This window comes from Anabrus simplex, chromosome X (genome assembly GCF_040414725.1).
Source record: "Anabrus simplex isolate iqAnaSimp1 chromosome X, ASM4041472v1, whole genome shotgun sequence".
Taxonomy (NCBI): Eukaryota; Metazoa; Arthropoda; class Insecta; order Orthoptera; family Tettigoniidae; genus Anabrus; species Anabrus simplex.
Genome location: NC_090279.1, coordinates 27,775,399 through 27,796,709, shown reverse-complemented (window position 1 = coordinate 27,796,709; position 21,311 = coordinate 27,775,399). Strand labels below are relative to the sequence as shown.

Here is a 21,311-nt window from a genome sequence, read left to right as displayed (position 1 = left end):
GTTGTGGGTTCCACTTGAGAAAGTACGCCGACGGCCTATGGTAAATCTCAACCTACGCAGAAGGACGTCTCCAACACGCTATCAGTCGGATACCATACTCGCATGTCGCCAAAATTAATCGCAAATTTCAGGTTACTACGATATTTCAAGTGATTCGTACGTGTTGCTAACGAAATCTCAATCAGAAAATGAGTCCTTACAGTCTTACATCTAATTCTTATACTAAGTAGGCATTAAAAGAATTATATAGTTTCACTACTCAGCTTTTATTGACTATTCAGTCTAAATATCAAGTAAATGTCATCTAAGATATCGTTAAAAAATGCCTCGTACAACGTAGACAGCTTCATAATGCTATAAACATCTCCATCAGTTGTAATTACGTTGAAATAAATAAAAATAGGTTTGGAAAAACCCGTAAGAAGTAGTTGAAATCTAGGCCTTAATCATCGATTCATTAACCCTGGCCTGTTGAAATACTAAGTCATAGTTAAGTAATGTTTGCAGAAATCAATTGAAAAATTAAAATATATAAATCAAATGAAACATATTAAATAGAGTTGAAAGAATTAGATGCATCCAATTGGTTAAAAATGAAAAGAAAATTATATTCCCAACTATATAGATCATTTCAGATTATAGTTTTAAAATGGAATGTAGAACGCAGTGCAAATAGCCAAATAAATAATTCATTAAGATCTGGAATCTCTTCTCACTGAGCTGGATTGCTCCTCAAAGTTACTTAAAATTCCATTATTTAACCTTTAATTCACATATGACCGGTGAAACGAATGTCACTTTGCTAAACTTAACATCTGTGTCTATACACAGTAGAAAATCGTATGGGAAAGCAATGTCTATCTTCTGAGGACTTTAGTTAACTCATATGTTTAAAAGTTCGCTTGGATGTTTCATGTTTCATAAGATCTGATCTCCATATAAGCAAATTCAGGTCCACTCTAAGTCGTAATTGATTTCAAATTAATTCTATCATAAGGCTTATGTGGCTCATTCACTTAATTATTATCTTAATCCATGGTTAAAGTTCAATTTAAGTGCGTATCTGGCGTATTGCCAAGTGTATTTAATTAACTTTCTAATAAATTATACCATAAGTGGAAAAATTGGCATATTAGAAGACTCTACCTTCATCTAAAAATCCATATATCAATGACTAAGTTACCAGTGATGTGTCAAACTGCTCCCATAAAATCAGGAATTAGGTTACCATGTGTGAGAGTACTTGAAAGTGGTCATAAATAACTCAGTGACGGCCTAAATATTAACGTTATTAGCCTCTTGGCTCATCTGATGATCCTACATACTCAAACAACTCTGTGTTGATGGCATTGAGATCGTATCCTAACCTACTTTGTGTATCTGGGAATAAAAACAGCAATTGAAAGCAGTACATTTCATTATATATCTTAGCATGCATAATTTGCACGTACTATCATCTCTTAGAAGACTACTATGACCAACCTTTCAAATAAAAATAAATATCACCATCACAACTTAACATCCGCTTATATTATCACTTCATTCACCATTTATCACTTCAAATATCACGTAATATCCATATCAATGCATCTCAAGCACTCATCTCATTAAATACGCTGCATATGTGCCATAACCTACACATATAAAAAAAACATTTCCTTACCGTCATAGTATCAAAGAAAAGTGTCTCAAAATACTAAGCTGTACTACTATACTTCGTCGTAAACATTCCCTAAATACGATCTCCAAGCTTGCTATTCCGATAAAGCCATCATACATGTATATTGACATTCATATTATACTCCAACACTTCACTGATAACGATTAAAAATAACTATTACTTTCTCTCACACCACATTGATAAATTTGCGAACGGTTTTCACTGGTATTTCACGCCTATATATGGGATTAACAGTAACTTCAGATGAATACCTACATCCATGTAATTACACTTCAATATTATATACGCACGCACAATGTCACAAATCATATCACACATAGCCAAAAAACAAAGGTTTCTACTTACGAAAAACGACTCATAGGGCCCTGTTTGCCATCTCGCTGTTGATCATCGGGAATGGTAGGCCTCGCTCCATGGTTCTGCTTTAGGTAATCGGGTCCATCTCGTCTTCTCAGCTGATTTCCAATCCTCCCGGGTCATCAACCTCGTAAAGCGCCACCATAGTCGGAGTAGTCTCTGCCTTGGTCTTTTAGAACATCATAGTGGTTTCTGGTACGTTAAGAACAGAATAATACAATGTATTAGTTAATGTTGTCATGTTGTAATTTATCTTCGTTTCGTACTGCCTATGATATCAGAATGAATGTGCTCTGGGCCGTCTAGTTTCGCTATAACAGTTCTAAATGTGCTACTATTTGTAAACTCTCTCGCTTGCCGAGCGAATGCAATTTTTCCGTGCTTATTAGAATTGCACTTGACAGCTGGTTGGATTCTGCTCTCTACGATGTGCAGTATCAGACAAATATAAAGCTTCCAAGTCCAGCCGTGACGTATTAGTTGTACTAGACTTGATGATTCCTTTTTGCTGGTCTTTATATTTCGCGCAGTTATTTCAATCTATGCAGTTGACGTTGAGTGGGCTGCCGCGGATTTTATTCTCCGTCAATAGCTGATCTTAAAAACAGATAAGTTGGCTTATTTCTTTGCTAGACTCCGTCTTACTTGCCGTAGTGCTGAATTGTGTCGAATGTTCTAATGGAAGTCTCTTTTTTCTAATAATTAGTTTAAATAATCCGCTTCTATCATTCTTTACTCACAGCCTTCTAGGAATGGTTCTTTCGGTGACTACCGGTTGAAAGGATTATCATTTCGGCTCGTACCGCTGTTAGTTGCTTTCACATTGACCTTGTAATGGTTTGAACGCCATTTTTGTTCCTACTGATGCAAATAGAGAACGGTGAAATGGCACAGTAACAAATAAGTAAAGTAGAATAAAGAAGTAAGGGAATTAAATATATAGGCCTAAACAAGAAACAGCTGAGGAAATAAATTTCACAGTGGCACAAGGATAGTATAATTAATTTATCTCCCATTTAAAAAATATAAGAGTGGAAAGGAACAATAAAATCAAAATCACTTCAAATGCAATGGAGGTGTCTACCTTGGTGGCAAATGGTACACAAAAATACCTTACTATCAAGCATTAAATTGTCAATGAACAGACAGGAAGACAATTTCCTAAAATACAGTATTATAAAATTTACACTTACTTTTCTTCTATTAAACACACAGCTCATCATTAATAAATTTACATTACTTACAAAATTTAACTCATGATGATGATGATGCTTGTTGTTTAATGGGGCCTAACATCGAGATCATCGGCTCCTAATGGTACGAAATGAGACGAAATGGTATGACAAATTAAAAGTCCAAAATTCTCCACTGACCAGAATACGTGAGGACGAAGAATGAATGGATGGACATGGATTTAAAACAATCGGTGGATGCGACGCACAATGCCTTGCATTCACAGAAACTGACGTAAAACAATAGCATTACTGATGATGCTTGTTGTTTTAAGGGGCCTAACGTCGAAGGTCACCGGCCCAATAGGATTACTGACCAAGGGACTGTTGCTATAGCATAACACTGAATGGATGATGCTTGCAGTCTAAAGAGGGTCGAAAATCCAAGTTATCGGCCCCGCATAACGCTACTTACCTCTAGGAAGGTAGAACATGGTATTTGTCATGTTGCGGTACTAATCAAATGTAGCAGAGACTCACGGTATTCCACATATTATGGTACTACACACAGGTTATGAAATTCGACATGTAATACAGACCTATGAGTTTTCTCACCTTGCGGCGCCATTTACAGGCAACGCAAACCTATGGTGTTCATCACATAAGAGTACTAGCCACAGGGACCTGCACTATCCCGCGGTGTTCCTCATAGAGTGGGTACTAATCACAGACAAGGCAGGACCATGGTAGCTATCATCTCATGGTCCCGCTCATATGGTGGTACTAATCACAGGTACTGCAAAAGCCGACCGCACAGTGCTCCTATGATACTAATCACAAACATATTTGATACCTAATATAGTGGTACTACGCGCAAGTAAAATCGAACCATGATGTTCTTCGCATGGTGGTAATAATCACAAGTAGTTTCGTGGTTACCTGGTCGCCCCTTACGACAGGCAGGGAATACCGTGGGTGTATTCTTCGTCTGCGTCCCCCTCCCACAGGGGGGTTGTGTGCTTGGTGCGCGAGAGGTATTTTATTTCCCTCAAGTCCGCCAGCAAGCCGCTTAAGACCCCCTATCCGCCACCTGGGACGCGCCACGTGGGAGTACCACTTCTCCCCCTGCTAAGCCAGAGTAGTAGGTTCGTGGGAATTTTACTCATATTATCCTCTGTATTTAAAAACATTATCAACTCATATACAACATGTGGAGTTATTTCAAACAATAATATACAACTGATATTAGAATAAAATTTACATTGCATTTATATATTTTCTTACACTTTTTGGAACCTAACTTGCATAGCGACCTGCTGCGTCTTAACCCAAGTCCTTTCGCCACTCCTTTTTAGACAACTGATAAGAGATAGGAAAAAGAAAAGGGACACACTGTAGGATAGCAGTAGACAACTTAGCGTAGAAAAAGCGGAACATTTGTAAATATGTACATTTAAAATTACCTATGCATTTCTGAATATTCAGCAGAGAATATGCACACATACATACGGGTATGGAGGCACTCCCGTGTATTTGTACATGTAGAATTTTAGGAAAATAAATAAATAATAGTATTAATAATAAATACTATCTCCAAAATATTACCCAATACTATTCTTCGCTTCCTTTTTCCTTTCTGCTGATCCCTATTTCAACAATGACTAGCTATTTTATTTATCCTCTTATTACCGGAGTAATAATGTATACCCTCTCTGTGAATACTTTAGTGCTGGCTACATGGCCATTGAAATTCCACTCTTTATTGTGGTTCGCCGCTGCGTTATTCATCAAGTGATTCATGGTCACAGATACTATGGTTTTCAATATTTATAAACATTAACTTCCACCGGCTTTAAAGTTATTAATGTGCCTATCTGTGGTGTATGGCCAGACAGTGCCTTTTCCAGTATTCTTCTGCATTCTAGTGTCGTCGGTATGAATCATCTCGCCACTCTCCCCCTCCACCGAGCGAGTATGCGCACGTAAACATTGCGACTGTGGTCTGACTTCAGGCTTCTGGGTTGTCGCCATTAAGGTTCTGCTGTGATGGAAGGACGGCGTGCTTCTCGCTTGACGGGATGGATAGAGTGATTATCGTGGACCCAGGGTGAAGTTGGTTTGATAGGGCTTACGCCCTCGTGAACTTTGCAATTTCCTTTTAAATTTTATTATCATTTAATGTACCTCGCCTGGAATTTTTGAGTGCACTCTAAGGGTTACCTTTACCATACGTAAGTAAGGATATTATGCTGAAGCGTACTGACGACTACGGCAAGATACTACACTGTAAGTGTTTTTTTAACTCATCTTCAACTTGTTCCAACTGGTGAACTGAATATTTCTAAATGCCTTGTTCCGCCATTGTGAGGGAATCTTGAAACGTGAAATTTCTGAAGCTATTTCGAAGAATATAAAGATTACGGAATTTCATGAGCTTGTACTATAAAAATTTATCCCTTCTTTAGCACTGCAAAATTTGTTTCCTCAATATTGTTTTAGGACTCAACTATATCTTAAACTCGAGGTTATATTGCATGGTATTTCTAATTTCGGTGCCTGAAGAAGAAATGGTGGCACATATTCTGAAAGGTTTTCCTCCCTACAACAGATCCTACCTCTTCCTCAGGAAGAGCCCGACTAATTTTGTGGAATTAGAGGCTGCTTGTACCTGTGCTGAATATGTCAAGCACGGGGACGCGGCCAGACCCATCTGCCACCCCCACCCTCCTCCTTTTAACCCGGCCTCGCCTCAATCTAGGAATAGTGGAAATCTTAAAAATGGTATAATTGTGGATTACGTGACCACCTTCGGAATGCTCGCCCGTCAATAAAGCGTAGTACTGGTCCTGGTTCTTATTTGTGTAGGTCGAGGCAGAACATTAAGAATAATTGCCCAACCTCTTTCAAAAAACGCAATCAATGACTAAAGGTTAATAGTAATACTTGTGAATCTTGCCCCTGAATTTTATGTGGATACAGAGAGAGTTATTTGTTGGCAGGAATGTAATAAAATCTCCGATTTGGTTGATTCTAAAAGTGCCTTCGCGAAGGCAGACCTGAATAATGAACCGATTGTTGCTTTAAATGACTCGGGTAACGTTGTCACTTTAATATATGATGATGCTTGTTGTTTTTTTCTATTTGCTTAACGTCGCACCGACAGAGATATGTCTTATGGCGACAATGGGATAGGAAAGGTCTAGGAAGTGGAAGTGGCCTTAATTATGGTAGAGCTCCAGCATTTGCCTGGTGTGAAAATGGGAAACCACGCAAAACCATCTTCAGGGCTGGCGACAGTGGGGCCCGAACCCACTATCTCCCGATTACTGGATACAGGCCGCACTTAAGGTTAAATATTATAAAAAATATTGATCACAATGTATTCACATTTTCAATAATATTAGAAAATATGCCATCATTTAAAACATTTAACATACCATCATGTCCATTTCTCTATTCATTGAGTCATAAGTTTGTCGGTTCAAACCCCCACACGTGCTGGAGATACTCAACACTGAGGTAGGCTGTATTCGTCACATTCTCATGTTGTCTAAATCCCCCTAAGCCAATAAAGATTAGATTCTGGAAGTGTATTGGTGACCTTGTATATCAACTTTCATTTCCTCTAGCAAGTGTCTTCCCATTCTGTTTCTATTTTACTGAAATGCGTCTGTTTGATTGCTGCATTCATATATACGCAATCGGTAATGTCAATGAATAGATTGTCTCCGCCTAACATATGTAAAAATATAACCTATTTCTCATAATACTCTTTTGAAATTATTGATAGGTTCAACATTATCCGTATTATCATTGAATAATGAAACAAAATGCTTGTGTTATCTGAATTGCAGCCGCATCATCATCAGGTCCGATTTCTAGATATCCGTTTTCACTTATACCACAGTTATCAGTAAAATTATCTTTGTTGATATGTTATTTACTCACTAAAAATTTACCTCCACCCCTGCTCAACAATTCTGTGTCATTTCTTATGCCGTTATTCAGCTCAGTCTCAATATCCGCAGTATTCAATCCCGTCATGTTTACGATCTAAACAGCTGACCAGCACTCGCGGAAGTTCAAGACCGTTGCCTAGACAACTTCAAGACAAATTCTCACTCTTCTTTTACCTCCTAAGCCTTGTATATTGTACTGCATTTTCATCAATGCCTAATAAACAATTCACCACCAAAAAATACAAAACTATTGCGTAGATTGCACACGTATGCAGATAATGCAGCTGAGTGTTTTCGGGCAATAAAGACCGTAAGGCAAAGTGAACAGTCGGGCGCGTTCGGGCGGAAAGGGGTTGATTAGTTCTAGGCTGGTTTTAATTTATCTGTCTTCTTTATGTGAGACTTTCTCTTTTAGGATTTTTTCAGTTGTTAGCTTAAATTGTAACTTAGCACATCATAATTTACTATTGGTCTAATGGGACATGAGCTTTTGTGTATTTTGGGGATGGCTCTTACTGTGGGGAGTTTGGGATTTTTTTATGGTGAGGCTTTCTTTTTCTTGTTCTGTGAGAATGAAGTCTGTTTGCTGGATAGCTTGTTTTATTTTGTTTGGAAATTTATTTGTAGGATCACATTGTAGTTTTTGACTTCCGTTGTTGTTGATGACAGCTATTGTTTTTTTCTATATACCCAAGAATAGAACATAACAAGAAGTGTCAAGAGTATAGATCTTGAATAGCAGTGCACTCGCATCTCAGATATGTTCAGACACCGTTCTCTTCTGTAGTATCTGTAATTTAGAACTCAACTAGCAAACATTTATTCAGAGAACAGTGTGCATAAGCTGCAGAATTTCACCTTTAAGTAACTCCTGGACAATATCACATCTATAAATTAGCAGTTCACAGTGTTGGGAGTAGATTTTTGCTGACGACCCACAATTACTCATTGAATATCCCTCTTCCAACTTTCAAGGTTTTCAAAGACTCTGAGGTGCAAGAATGATGTGCAGGAGTTGACTTTTATGCCAGTATAACTACAGACGTGTGCTGGGATATTCAGCTTCATCAAATACCTCTAGAATGGACCCAAATTACAATCGCCAACATGCAAGTAGAATGTTATCACATCACCATGTAAACTATCAGATGAAGAGAGACTGAACTGTAAGCCACACATTCAGAAGATTACAATTTACTGTGTTTACAGTAGCAACAGACAGAGCAAGGAAAGATGATGACAATAAGTCGCTTCTTCTCCAAAATTATTTCACAGCTTCTCCGCCAAGGCAGAGTTTTACTATGAGATCACCCAACATTAGTAACATTGTAAAGAAGTTTAAATGATGCAAATCTTACCTGGAATTTCTTTTGGAGGCAAAATAAGTTCACTATGAGATTGAAAGACCTACTGGTCATAACCGAATTAAATCCAGCACCCACAATTGTCCTTCCGTTCAGCAGCTACTAGCACTAAATTTGGATAATGTATGATAGGAGATGATGTCAATCCCACAACGATACCATTACCAAACCATGGAGAATAAAAACATAACCATACAACCTACAGAAATCCATTTCAATAAATGCCAGAGGTAATCAATAAACAATAAACAGTCATTTGATGGGTACTTAGCTCATGAAATGTCCTGATGCCTAGATCTTGAAACGCTGCCTGTCACAACTTCATTGGTAGGTGGACCTAACCAAGGTTCCTTCACTATCAAGTCCACAACTTTAATTCAGCTTTTTGCCACTATCATAGCATGCACTGCCATCTCCCTAGTAAATGCTAGAGGCCAATTGTCCACTTGGCAACCATAATCTGGGAGCATGTGCCACCAGAACCCCTTTCCTTGCCCCATGAACAAGGTTTCTGTCACTAGTTGTACCTATAGATGTATATAAATACTGTTGTTTGTACTTCCTAAGAGTTGGCTGCCTTGCGTAGCACATTATCACATACTCCCAGACAAAGAAACAAAAGAGAGACATCACGTTGGGTGCCACGTGCCGCCATATGGCGTCACGGTGGTCTTCAATTTTGAGATGGCGTGACGCCATATGGCGGCACACCGTTCTTGAAATCAGAGTTGGCGTGACGCCATATGGCGGCACAGTTGAGTTTCAGGCGATGCGCCGTAGATAATCAGCTGTGACATCTATGCGCGTAAAATTTGTACTACGTGAAGGGCGAACTTCAGGGTCTATTCCAGCTATGTATTTTTACTGTATGCCACCATATGGCGCCACAGTATTCTTCCGAAGCCACTGAGTGGCCTGTGGTCGTTGTCACAGGTGAAAGCGTGCCAGGCATTGTTTATTCCTCGTTTACGTACGTATTATCACTCAGTTTATATAGTTGTGCAAAAATATAAAAAATGGAAAATATTGGTAATAATCTTACGAGGGAACACATACATGTGTTACACTCGGATTCGGTTGAAATTTGGTAGGAATATTCGTGGGAGACAGTAGAATGCTAAGGTGAAAACTGCATGTACCCAGCACAAATTTAAACGCCAAAATTGTCAAATAAATAGTCATAAAATTAGAAGTGCCGCGGGAGTATCGGGGTGTGGCGGAGAGGTAGGGAGGAGCGAAGCAGCGGACGTGAACCAACCGGGCTGCGTCGAGCTGCGCCAGCAGCCAGGTAGCGTATAGTTAGCGCGTTCCCCTTGACTTGCCGATCAGATGTGCAAAACGTAAATATGAAAAAAGCACATGAAACAAGTGTACAAAGGACGATGTTTGAACAACGATCCCAATAAGGTTTGAAAAATTACAACGAGTAACAAGTACTCGGGCGTGCCGAGACGCATATTTTCAATGTTTAGAGTTATCAGAAAACTGTTATCAACAATATGTAATGTAATATAAGTACTTGTTTTGCATTTTACTAGGTTTTCATAAGTATTGCGTTAATTTGAATTAGCAAATAAATATCCCGTATTTGAAATTCGTATTGCACATTCCATGTCAAAAAATTCTGTGACACCATATGGCGTCACGCTATATTTTATCTTTCCTAAAAATTGATGTGACACCATATGGCGTCACACATGACCATGGTATGGTGAGATAAAATTTACTTAGTACATTATATAAATATATCCCAAGATTATATAAACAGACTACAACGCGTACAATTGCTTTGGCACCAGCGGAATGCAATTCAAAAACATGCCTGGCACCAGTGGAATAGTGTGCTGCAATCGGCTCGGCACTCAACGTGATACATTTCCTAGATGCCCATGTAGCAAATGGCGACTGCTGGGGTTAATATTGGGGAAGCACATAGTAAATTATGCCCCTGCCAAACTTATTCAGCTACTAAGGGTTAAATTCTGATCTCTATAAATTTATTTGCCATGAGACTCACAAGTGATGCATTTGTTGTTCTTTCAAGCCAGGCTGGTTCCTCTTTGATTTTTACTTGCAGATCCAGTTCACACTGCAACTGAAGTAGTTAGAAGCTACTGGGGTTCTTGATTACTTCCAATGATATTACACTGAAACATAGCCCACAGAAATATATTACCTTATTGCAGTCATTGCTACTTAGGTTATCTGTCAACAGACTAAGCATTATGCTTGAAATTTTACATGACCGTCAATATTATGAACATACCAAAAAGACTCAAAATTTTACATGACTGTTAATATTGTGATCATACCTATTGGACCTCAAGTTTTCTATGACTGACACTATGCAGAACAATCTCAATAACAACACTGATAACCATAACAAGAATTCTACATATGATATCCTAAACGGAAACTTCTCAAAATTTCGAACCCTACTACCATATGTTGCAGCCTACAATGTAAAGAAAAACTCAACAATCACAGCGTCACTATTAAATTGCAAACATAGGTAAATAACACAGCAACTCAATAATTAAAATTATGCACTACATATTGTAATTTCTTTCTGAAACTAATATGCGTAGAACTTCAGAAAAATTCTTCACTCCAAAACAATTTTGATAGGTAAGGTACCGGGGTAAGTTACGTTATATTGCTACAACACACGAGGAACAGATTTGCCGGCACATGTAACACAAAGGCCAGGAGTTTTCAAAAAGAATGCCAGTTATATGTGTATACAGTTTTAATGCTTAAGTGGAAATAAAATTTAAGAAAATTAAAAATATTAAATGTTAAAAATATGTAGAATGCTGAAACTGAGAAAGATTAGTATTAACTTCTTACTGTTCCCAATTGAGATCTATAATTTTCGCAAAAGTAAATTATAGAACTTGAACCTTACCGACAATAGAGATTGTGGACACAGTGTAAATGATAGAAATCACAATTTCTCAATGAAGAAAATCTGTAGCACAATAAATTAACGGAATAGGCTGTACAAATGGCTAATACGCGTCTTATGTAACACATACCTCACACCTAGAGATAAAACCTGATATTTTAATTCAGTGTAATCACTTAAAACAAACACTTAAAGAACGGATTTGATTTGTATCAGTCAGTAGAACGGGCTGAATTTAGGAAAGGATTAATTACCAGTGAGAACTCCAGAGTACACGACACTTCTTGAAAACAGCACTGGGTGCAATGTCCCGTTATATTTCTAACTATCAACTATCAATGCAGTCCTGCTCTAGTGGGCTTTACACGTGGTCAAAGAGAATGAGTAAGAGATGACTCTCAACGTTATTTTTCACTTCTGAACGCAACGGCTGCGCAAAGATCGCCAGGAATTGCACACCAGCGCCTCTAGTGTAAACAGGGCTGAACTAAAATTACCGGGCGGGTGATTTAAATCGTTTAGCGCGCGGAAGGTCCCCAGGTTCTCGTCCCCCTCCACTCTTAAATATTATATTAAATATATTTTTTCTTTTTTTCTTTCTCGCCTATTTTCTTTCATTTCCTTTTCTTTCTTTCCTTCTTTCTGTTACCTTTTTCTGAAATACTGCATTCTGAACAACAATACACCTGGAGGCTGGGCTGTGTTTTATTATTATTAATAATTTTTTTGCTGGAGAAAAGAAGCTTACCAGCTTGTGCTGCTTATTATAATTATTTCAATTATGGAGCTATATTTTATTTTTACTCATTCAAAAAGCCTTGAAGGATCGGAGTGACTGGCCTTGCCTGTGCTGCTTTTGTTTGTTTCTGCTGAGGAAAAAGGAAGCTAACTCACAAAGGGGGGAAGGAAGTGACCTGAAGGTGAGCAGGATTGGCAATCCTTATCTCAGATTAAGACCTGTGACAGAAATAGACACTAACATCCCCTCGTACATCAGTCCTCTTTAACACTACTTAAGCCAACTGTAACAGTCAACAGTATCAAGATATGCCACTTATGCAGGAAATAAAATATAAATACAATGTAAGAAAGAAAACCATATGCAGGAACCAAAATGATGAAAGGAAACTCATATGCTAAGGAGGGATTTTTTAGGATTCAAAGGTAAATTGAAATGAAACATGATCTTTTGATTTATGGAGCTATATTCTACCTACTATCCACAGAGTTACAGGTATAAAATTGAGAAGAAATTGTATTCAGCAGTGTTAATCATCAATTAATATTCATCAGCCAGAAAACTATTCAATACAACACAAATACAAGATCATTCATTTATGAAAGAAAGACTGGAACTGACAAGGTACAACATAATACTTTTCTCTCTTATCGCAGTTTAACGTTGCACTGACATTGCAAAAGTTTTCAGCAACACCATTTGTATTTTCCCAAGGAACTTACAATATGATAAATCTTTCAGTCTGTCAAAAGAGGCACCTTGGGCCACACACTGAAAAATATTGAGATTTGTACTTCTTTTGCATCTACTAGAGGATGACAAATCTCTGGCAGAGTAGTGTTTGAAGAAACCAAGACATGATAGCACATACTCTGTTCCTACATACTGCACCAAAACACAACATATCATTCAATCAGTCATCTGTATTTAGATGATAAACAATGTCAAGCTACAAAATTGTATGCATCCCTTGTATTCATTGATCTACACTATTTACAATAAAAAATGTTCTATTTTATGTGACAGTAGGATATATAAAAAAATTCTGCTACATGGAAAAGGATGGAATCATGAATATATTTGAGGGTTTAAAAGACAAGAGAGAGCTTACAGATTCTGTGATTGCTCGCTCTTACAACATGCAGGAGGTACAAACAATGCTTCCTTTCAGTCCATCCGCAGGAGAGGAGTTCTAATAAATTTACAGAAATATGTAGCATCAGGATCTACATACAATAATATGGCAGCTGATCCAGCACAAAACATTCCCATGCCAAGTCAAAACATAGCTCCACCTATTAAGAGCTATGTCCAAGGAAATGCTTGCTACTTTAGTACAGTATTATGAACAATATGCTGCTACTTCCACAACATTACGGTGTGCACGGGACTTTGCTGTGACCTAGACGAAATGCCAGTTGAAGACAGTGGAAACTCACTTCAGACAGTGCCATTTGTACCTACTGTATATCGAAGGCAGAAATCTATGTTGATGGTTGCAGAGTAGGCTGATCTGTGGTCTGACAGCATGCACTCCAACCGGCCAACCAAGCAGAGGAGGGGTGGCTATGGTTCCACCGTGTTTCTACACCTCTGCATTTGGGACACAGAAACGGGCTGTTCCCCTACCACTGGCTGTCCTGAGATTGGTTTTTCCTTTCGCCTGCAGTAAGGCGAATGATGGGACAGTTCCTAGTATATGTCATGGCCACCAAATATCTTGCCCTCACCACAAATCTCCTTGCTTAAGATGATGATGCCTGTTGATTAAAAGGGCCTAAAATCTAGTTCATTGTTTTAAGAGAAAGTACAACTAGGCAACCATCCCCTATATATATTAGTAATCGGAGAGAAGAAATGGAAGGGGGCTGACACTGGGAAAAGTTATGGTATCAGCTAAGAAGGACCATGCCCTTTGAGGAAAATAAGACTCCCTAGGCCTCCATACATAATACAATCGGGGGCAGAAAAGAACAGGTCGTGATCGAGGTAGATCAGATAGGATAGATGAAAGTGGGGAGCCTGGCACAAGTAAGCGAAAGTAGTGCCAAAATTCAATTAAGGGCTCCGTGGTCGCCTACCCAAGCTCCCAAGTACAGAGCCCACATGGGACCCCTTTTAGTCGTCTCTTACAGCAGGCAGAGAATGCTGTGGCTGTTATTTTACTGCCCCTACCCACAGGGGGACAACTATGATAAGGCTAGTTGCTTTACGTTGCACCGACACAGATAGGTCTTATGACGATGATGGGAGAGGAAAGGCCTAGGAATTGGAAGGAAGCAGCCGTGGCCTTAATTAAGGTACAGCCCCAGCATTTGCCTGGTGTGAAAATGGGAAACCACAGAAAACAATTTTCCGGGCTGCCGATAGTGGGGTTCGAACCTATCTCCCGAATACTGGATACTGGCCGCACTTATGTTTCAAATTATCCGAAATTCATTTGCCTTGGTGTGGTATGTTTTCATGTTCTGGCCTCAGGAGATTAGTAAAACAAGAACAGTAAGGATGCTTACCTCAAATATCTTGTTCTTTTTCTTCAAACACGCAAACGAAGATAACAGATATACGCAAACATATCAAAGTAAAGCAAAATGTCACAAACGTCAAAAACGTGGTCGTCCCACGTGGTCCAAGTTGTCAAACTCAAATCGACCAATAGCAATCGGGAGATGTTTCTACCAATAGGAGCTGCCGAATTCGTCACGTGGGCTTAGGATGAGTGACGTGAAGTACAACAGCGCCCCCACGTGAGTGGAGAGCAAAAGTATTCAGTCTGAGCCGGGCCCTCGGAAGGGTAGGACCTCTGCCGCTGTCAAACCCTTTCACGTGGTAGTGGTGGGGGTAAGGTTCGGCAGTACGGTTCACTGCCGTCTCAATCCTACGTATATAGATTGAGACGGCGGTGGTTCGGTTATTGATGTTGGGGAGGAAGGGACGTTATCGTTGAAGGAGGGATTGGATATGGGTGGGGTATAGTAGCCATTACTGAATTAAAACAGCTCATTTGCGAGCTTTAAACTGAAAATGCAACAACCCAACAACATTATCGAGATCATTTTGCAGTTGCTCACAATCTCGTAACTTATTTATTACTCTGTACAAAATAACATCATCTGCGAAAAGCATTATCTCTGATTCCACTTCTTTACACATATCATTGATATATATAAGAAAACATAAAGGTCCAATAATACTGCCTTGAGGAATTCCCCTCTTAATTTTTACAGGGCCAGATAAAGCTTCACCTACTATAATTCTCTGAGTCCTATTTTCTAAAAACCGAGCCACCCATTCAGTCACTCTTTTATCTAGTCCAATTGCACTCATTTTTGCCAGTAGTCTCCCACGATCTACCCTATCAAATGCCTTAGACAGGTCAGTCGCGATACAGTCCAATTGACCACCTGAATCCAGGATATCTGCTATATCTTGCTGGAATCCTACAAGTTGTGCTTCAGTGGAATAAACTTTGCAACAGTATGGCTTCTCTTCTGTGTGTGTCCGCATAAGAACAGTTAGGTCAGACTGCCTTCCTTTGTGAATGATTAGCCACAGACATTCCACCTGTTTGGCTTCTCGCCTGTATGGGTCCGCATATGATCGGTCAGACTGCCTTTCCTTGTGAATGATTTGCCTCAGACATTGCACCTGTATGGCTTCTCGCTTGTATGGGTCCGCATATGATCGGTTAATTTGCCTCTCTCTATGACTCGCCTGTATGTTTACGCATATGTTCGTTAAGATTGCCTCTCTTTATGTATGATTCGCCACAGACATTGCGGCAGTATGGCTTCTCGCCAGTATGGGTCCGCATATGTTCGGTTAGTTTGCCTCTCTTTATGACTCGCATGTATGTCTCCACATATGTTCGGTAAGTTTGCCTCTCTTTATGAATGATTTGCCACAGACATTGTAGCTGTATGGCTTCCCGCCTGTATGGGTCCCCACATGACAGGTTAGAAAGCCTTTGTGTATGGATGATTTGCCACAGACATTGCAGCTGTTTATGAATATTGAATTTTCACGACCGCATTGTAATCGAAACCGACTTTCAACCTATTAGGTCGTGTTACGTACATTTAGTACGTATTGAAGAGATGTTAAGTACAGAACAAAAATGGCCAACCAGACACCAGTGGGATCCGAACCCACAACTTCCCGATTTCGCGTCGGTTGCTCTACCAATTGAGCTACGGTGGCCTAGGCCATCTTTGTTCTGTTGGAAAGGATCTAAGCTACAGAACAAAGATGGCCTAGGCCACCATAGCTCAATTGGTAGAGCAACCGACGCGAAATCGGGAGGTTGTGGGTTCGGATCCCACTGGTGTCTGGTTGGCAATTTTTGTTCTGTACTTAACATCTCTTCAATACGTACTAAATGTACGTAACACGACCTAATAGGCTGAAAGTCTGTTTCGATTACAATGCGGTCGTGAAAATTCTATATTCATTGACTTGGCCCTCAACGGGCAACTTAAACGCACTCTACAGTGAGATGGTAGTAGTACCAGACCTGTAGCTTAGATCGTTTCCAACAGAACAAAGATGGCCTAGGCCACCATATCTCAATTGGTAGAGCAACCGACGCGAAAACGGGAGGTTGTGGGTTCGGATCCCACTGGTGTCTGGTTGGCCATTTTTGTTCTGTACTTAACATACCTTCAATACGTACTAAATGTACGTAACACGACCTAATAGGTTGAAAGTCGGTTTCGATTGCAGCTGTTTGGCTTCTCGCCTGTATGGGTCCGCATATGATCGGTCAGACTGCCTTTCCTAGTGAATGATTTGCCACAGACATTGCACCTGAAAGGCTTCTCGCTTGTATGGGTCCGCATATGATCGGTTAGTTTGCCTCTCTTTTTGACTCGCCTGTATGAGTAAGCACATCTTCGGTTAGTTAGCTTCTCTTTATGAATGATTCGCCACAGACATTGCAACTGTATGGCTTCTCGCCAGTATGGGTCCGCATATGTTGGGTTAGTTTGCCTCTCTTTATGACTCGCCTGTATGTCTCCGCATATGTTCGGTAAGTTTACCTCTCTGTATGAATGATTTGCCACAGACATTGCAGCTGTATGGCTTCTCGCCTGTATAGTTCCGCATATGATCGGTCAGTTTGCCTTCCGTTGTGAATGATTTGCCACAGACATTGCAATTGAAAGGCTTCTTGCCTGTATGGGTCCGCATATGTTCGGTTAGGTTACATCTCTGTATGAATAATTTGCCACAGACATTGTACCTGTATGGCTACTCGCCTGTATGGGTAAGCATATGATCGGTCAGACTGCCTTTCATTGTGAATGATTTGCCACAGACATTGCAACTGTACGGCTTCTTGCTTGTATGGGCCCGAATTTGATCGGTTAGTTTGCCTCTCTTTATGACTCGCCTGTATGTCTCCGCATATGTTCGGTAAGTTTACTTCTCTGTATGAATGATTTGCCACAGACATTGCAACTGTATGGCCTCTCGCCTGTATGAGTCCGCATATGATCGGTCAGAGTGCCTTTCGTTGTGAATGATTTGCCACAGACATTGCAACTGTATGGCTTCTCGCCTGTATGGGTCCGCATATGTTCGGTTAGGTTACCTCTCTGTATGAATGTTTTGCCACAGACGTTGCACCTGTAGGGCTTCTCGCCCGTATGGGTACGCATATGATCGGTCAGACTGCCTTTCGTTGTGAATGATTTCCCACAGGCATTGCACCTGTAATGCTTTTCGCCTGTATGGGTCCGTATATGTTCTGTTAGTTTACCTCTCTGTATGAATGATTTTCTACAGACATTGCAGCTGTATGGCTTCTCGCCTGTATGGATACGCATATGAGCGGTTAGAATGCCTTTCTTAATGAATGATTTGCTACAGATATTGCACCTGTAAGGCTTCTCGCCTGTATGGGTCCGCATATGTTCGGTTAGTTTACCTCTGTGTATGAATGATTTGCCACAGACATTGCAGCTGTATGGCTTATCGCCTGTATGGGTCCACATATGTTCCGTTAGTCTACCGCTCTGTATAAATGATTTTCTACAGACATTGCAGCTGTATGGCTTCTCGCCTGTATGAATCCGCATATGACCGGTTAGAGTGCAATTCGTTGTGAATGATTTGCCACAGACATGGCACCTGTATGGCTTCTCGCCTGTATGGGTCCGCAAATGTTCGGTTAGTTTAGCTCTGTGTATGAATGATTTGCCACAGACATGGCAGCTGTATGGCTTCTCGCCTGTATGGGTCCGCATATGTTCCGTTAGTTTACCGCTCTGTATAAATGATTTTCTACAGACATTGCAGCTGTATGGCTTCTCGTCTGCATGAGTCAGCTTGTGATAAGATAAACTGCTTTTCTTGACATATGATTTGTAACATACAGTGCATACGTGAGGCTTGTTGCCTGTGTGAATAACCATTTGACCTGCTAGTTTTTTCCAGCTGAAGGATTTTCCACAGACGTTGCAGCAGTTTCCGTTCTCGCCCGTGTGAGACCGCATAACGTCCGGTCTTTTCCTTAAATTTTTATTAGATACTGAGCATTCGTTTATAATCCCACTTTTATGCAATCGCGTGTCGCCAGTGAGCATTTTCCTCTTTGTAAAGCAATTATCAGAAAATCCGCACACTTGGAGCGGGTGGATCCTGAGGTGCTTCGACAAGCTGCTTCGGCTACATAACACCTTTCCGCAGTGATCGCACTTGAAGGGACGATCTTCCTTGTGTCTCTTCAGATGTCGCAAGAGGTCCAACTTCCTAGCCAGGACTTCACTGCACACACTACACCTAAAACTAGATGATCCGCCGTCCGGAGGATGATGATCTCTATAGTTCACCTCGGGTCTCGATCTACAGTGACAAATGAAAACCATGTGACCAATAGTTCAACAGCCAAATCCACTACAACTCTCACACAGGGGATTTGCTACTGGACATTCCAAACACTGATATCCAGTGCAGACAGCTCGTTACTCATAAACATTACATTCCTGAGAGTAAATATCATCTGAGGTTGAATTTCAAAAGCTCTCACTTGTTACGAGAATATGTTGCGTCTTTTCTTAGGCGCAAGGAACTTGTCACGGTTTAGAAATGTACGAGTTAATAGACAACCTCATTTGAAGAAAGGATGAGAAGTGGTCCAGCCTAAAAGGGTAAATACTCATACAAGCACTTTAATCCAGCACATATTATTCTATCGAAATCCGTAGTCTGTTCTCCTACATAAAGAACGGCATATGCTTTGGAGTTTTGATCTTGTTGAAGCACTCTGCGCTTTGTTGCAGGGAAGTAATAATTTTTGTAAAGGACCTTGTCCTTGAGGTTGTTTGAGAGAATGTCTGTGCTGTAGATATTCATAAAGTTGAGAACGTTTGCCGACATTCAGCAAGATCTGTTGAAACATGGCTAATCTTTTATGAATGTTATTTTGTCACACAAATATACATATTGTATGTGTACATTGTTATATCCCTATAGCATTTTATTATGTCAATGTGTCGCTTTTCCGAAATATGTATCTTTGATGTGCAATCAAACAAAGCCAACCTATATATAGGACGGTAGGTTTATACAAGGACGATCATACTTACTATCATGTACTACATCAGTCTACATCTTAATTCCTGTATTTAACACGGTAGCCACTAATCCTGATGAAATCCCTGGCAAAGCTGAAATATAACAAGTATATGACGGCTCAATCGCTAGCATTGATACTGTCTTTTCTCCTCAAGACACTGCTGTTAAAGACATTATGAAGGCAAAACAGAATATGGCATTGGTGGTAGCGTTTTATTACAATGTCCTAATATCCTAATTTTGAAACCAAACGCAACCTATCATGCCCTTGAATATTCATACAAGTATTACTTTAACAATACGGATAGAAGGAGCATGAAAATCAAGGCTTGAGCCAAAATTCGAGATGACAAGACGTTGAATTGCACCGTAGTGGATATTGCTGCTATGTAAAAGAAGGAATATTATTCTATTTATTTCAAAAGATCACTGGCGACGTGATTATTTTTAGTGGATTCATAACATAGTTGGATAGCATCCAATTCTGAGCCTGTCTCCCCACCACAGAGTAGTTCTACATATTCTACGGAAGAAGGGCGGGAAATGCAAATTTCTTGGTTAAAGGTGAGATCCGCTTAGAACTGCGACATGGGAAAATCGATCACGCAGGCTAAAATATATCGTAACATGGACTGGTACATTCCAATTCATGCTGTATGAACTGAAATCACATGGCCCAGTCGAATGCATGACTGGCTCACAAGCAAAGTAATGGGAGGCTCGACTATGTGTCGTTACTGCACTGTTTGGAGAAAATAAGTGGACAAATGAGAGGGGGACATTGATTCCAGATATGACAGTCTAAACCTCTTGATCATCAAACAAGATATTGATGTTGACGCCACTAGACAACAGGGGGCAGGAAATACGACCCTGGATGGTATGTCATGCGTTCTGTGGCATATCACACCAAGCAAAGGTGCAAAAGTCTGTAACCCTTCTTCTTTACGTGAATACTTGATTCCTGTGACAAGTAATTTATCAGGTTCACAATTAGTTTTCAGTAAAATAATGTTTCATTTAGCATTGATAAATATTCTACACCAACCAGCTATATTGCTGTAACACGGGGCGCTTCCCAGGTGACGGATAGGGGTTCGCCGCTGGCCTGCCGATGAACTTGAGCAAAATATAAAAGCTCTCGCGTACCAAACATGTACAAAGTCTTTAATGGCAACTTTGGCGGAGATGGAGACGTTCACTAGGGACCAGATGGCGGAAGAGGTACACTAAATTTCTGGAAGTTAATGCAGAAAAGAGGGTAGCGTTTCTTCTCTAGAGGAGTGGCTGCAAAAGGCATCTGTTCTCCATGTCCGCAGCTGCGTTACTACCTTCCGTCATGAGCACTTAAATGCTTCAAGACAAGCCGGCCGTAAAATAATACCGTTACATCATTACAGAAATATATCTCATGGTATCGGAGCCAAGGTTAGTGCAGCCCCTGGAAGGTACGCGCATTGCCAGTGCCCAGTCAGCATGAAAAGTATGCTAGGGTTACAGTCGCACGGGCTGTGACGGCTAACCATGCTAGTACCCCCATTTTGTATCCCATC

The 21,311-nt window shown here is 40.1% G+C and overlaps 1 protein-coding gene across 1 annotated transcript; it reads right to left on the bottom strand.

Annotated features, from left to right (window-relative positions):
• Nucleotides 1–16,967: 16,967 nt before the first annotated feature.
• LOC137503243 (zinc finger protein 33B-like) lies at nucleotides 16,968–18,677 on the bottom strand. Its single transcript, XM_068230784.1, has 2 exons — nucleotides 17,569–18,677; nucleotides 16,968–17,422 (listed from the first exon to the last, which is right to left on the bottom strand). Exons 1-2 carry the CDS (start codon nucleotides 18,675–18,677, stop codon nucleotides 17,176–17,178), a joined length of 1,356 nt encoding a protein of 451 aa, XP_068086885.1. The 3' UTR covers nucleotides 16,968–17,175.
• Between the last annotated feature and the right edge of the window lie 2,634 nt (nucleotides 18,678–21,311).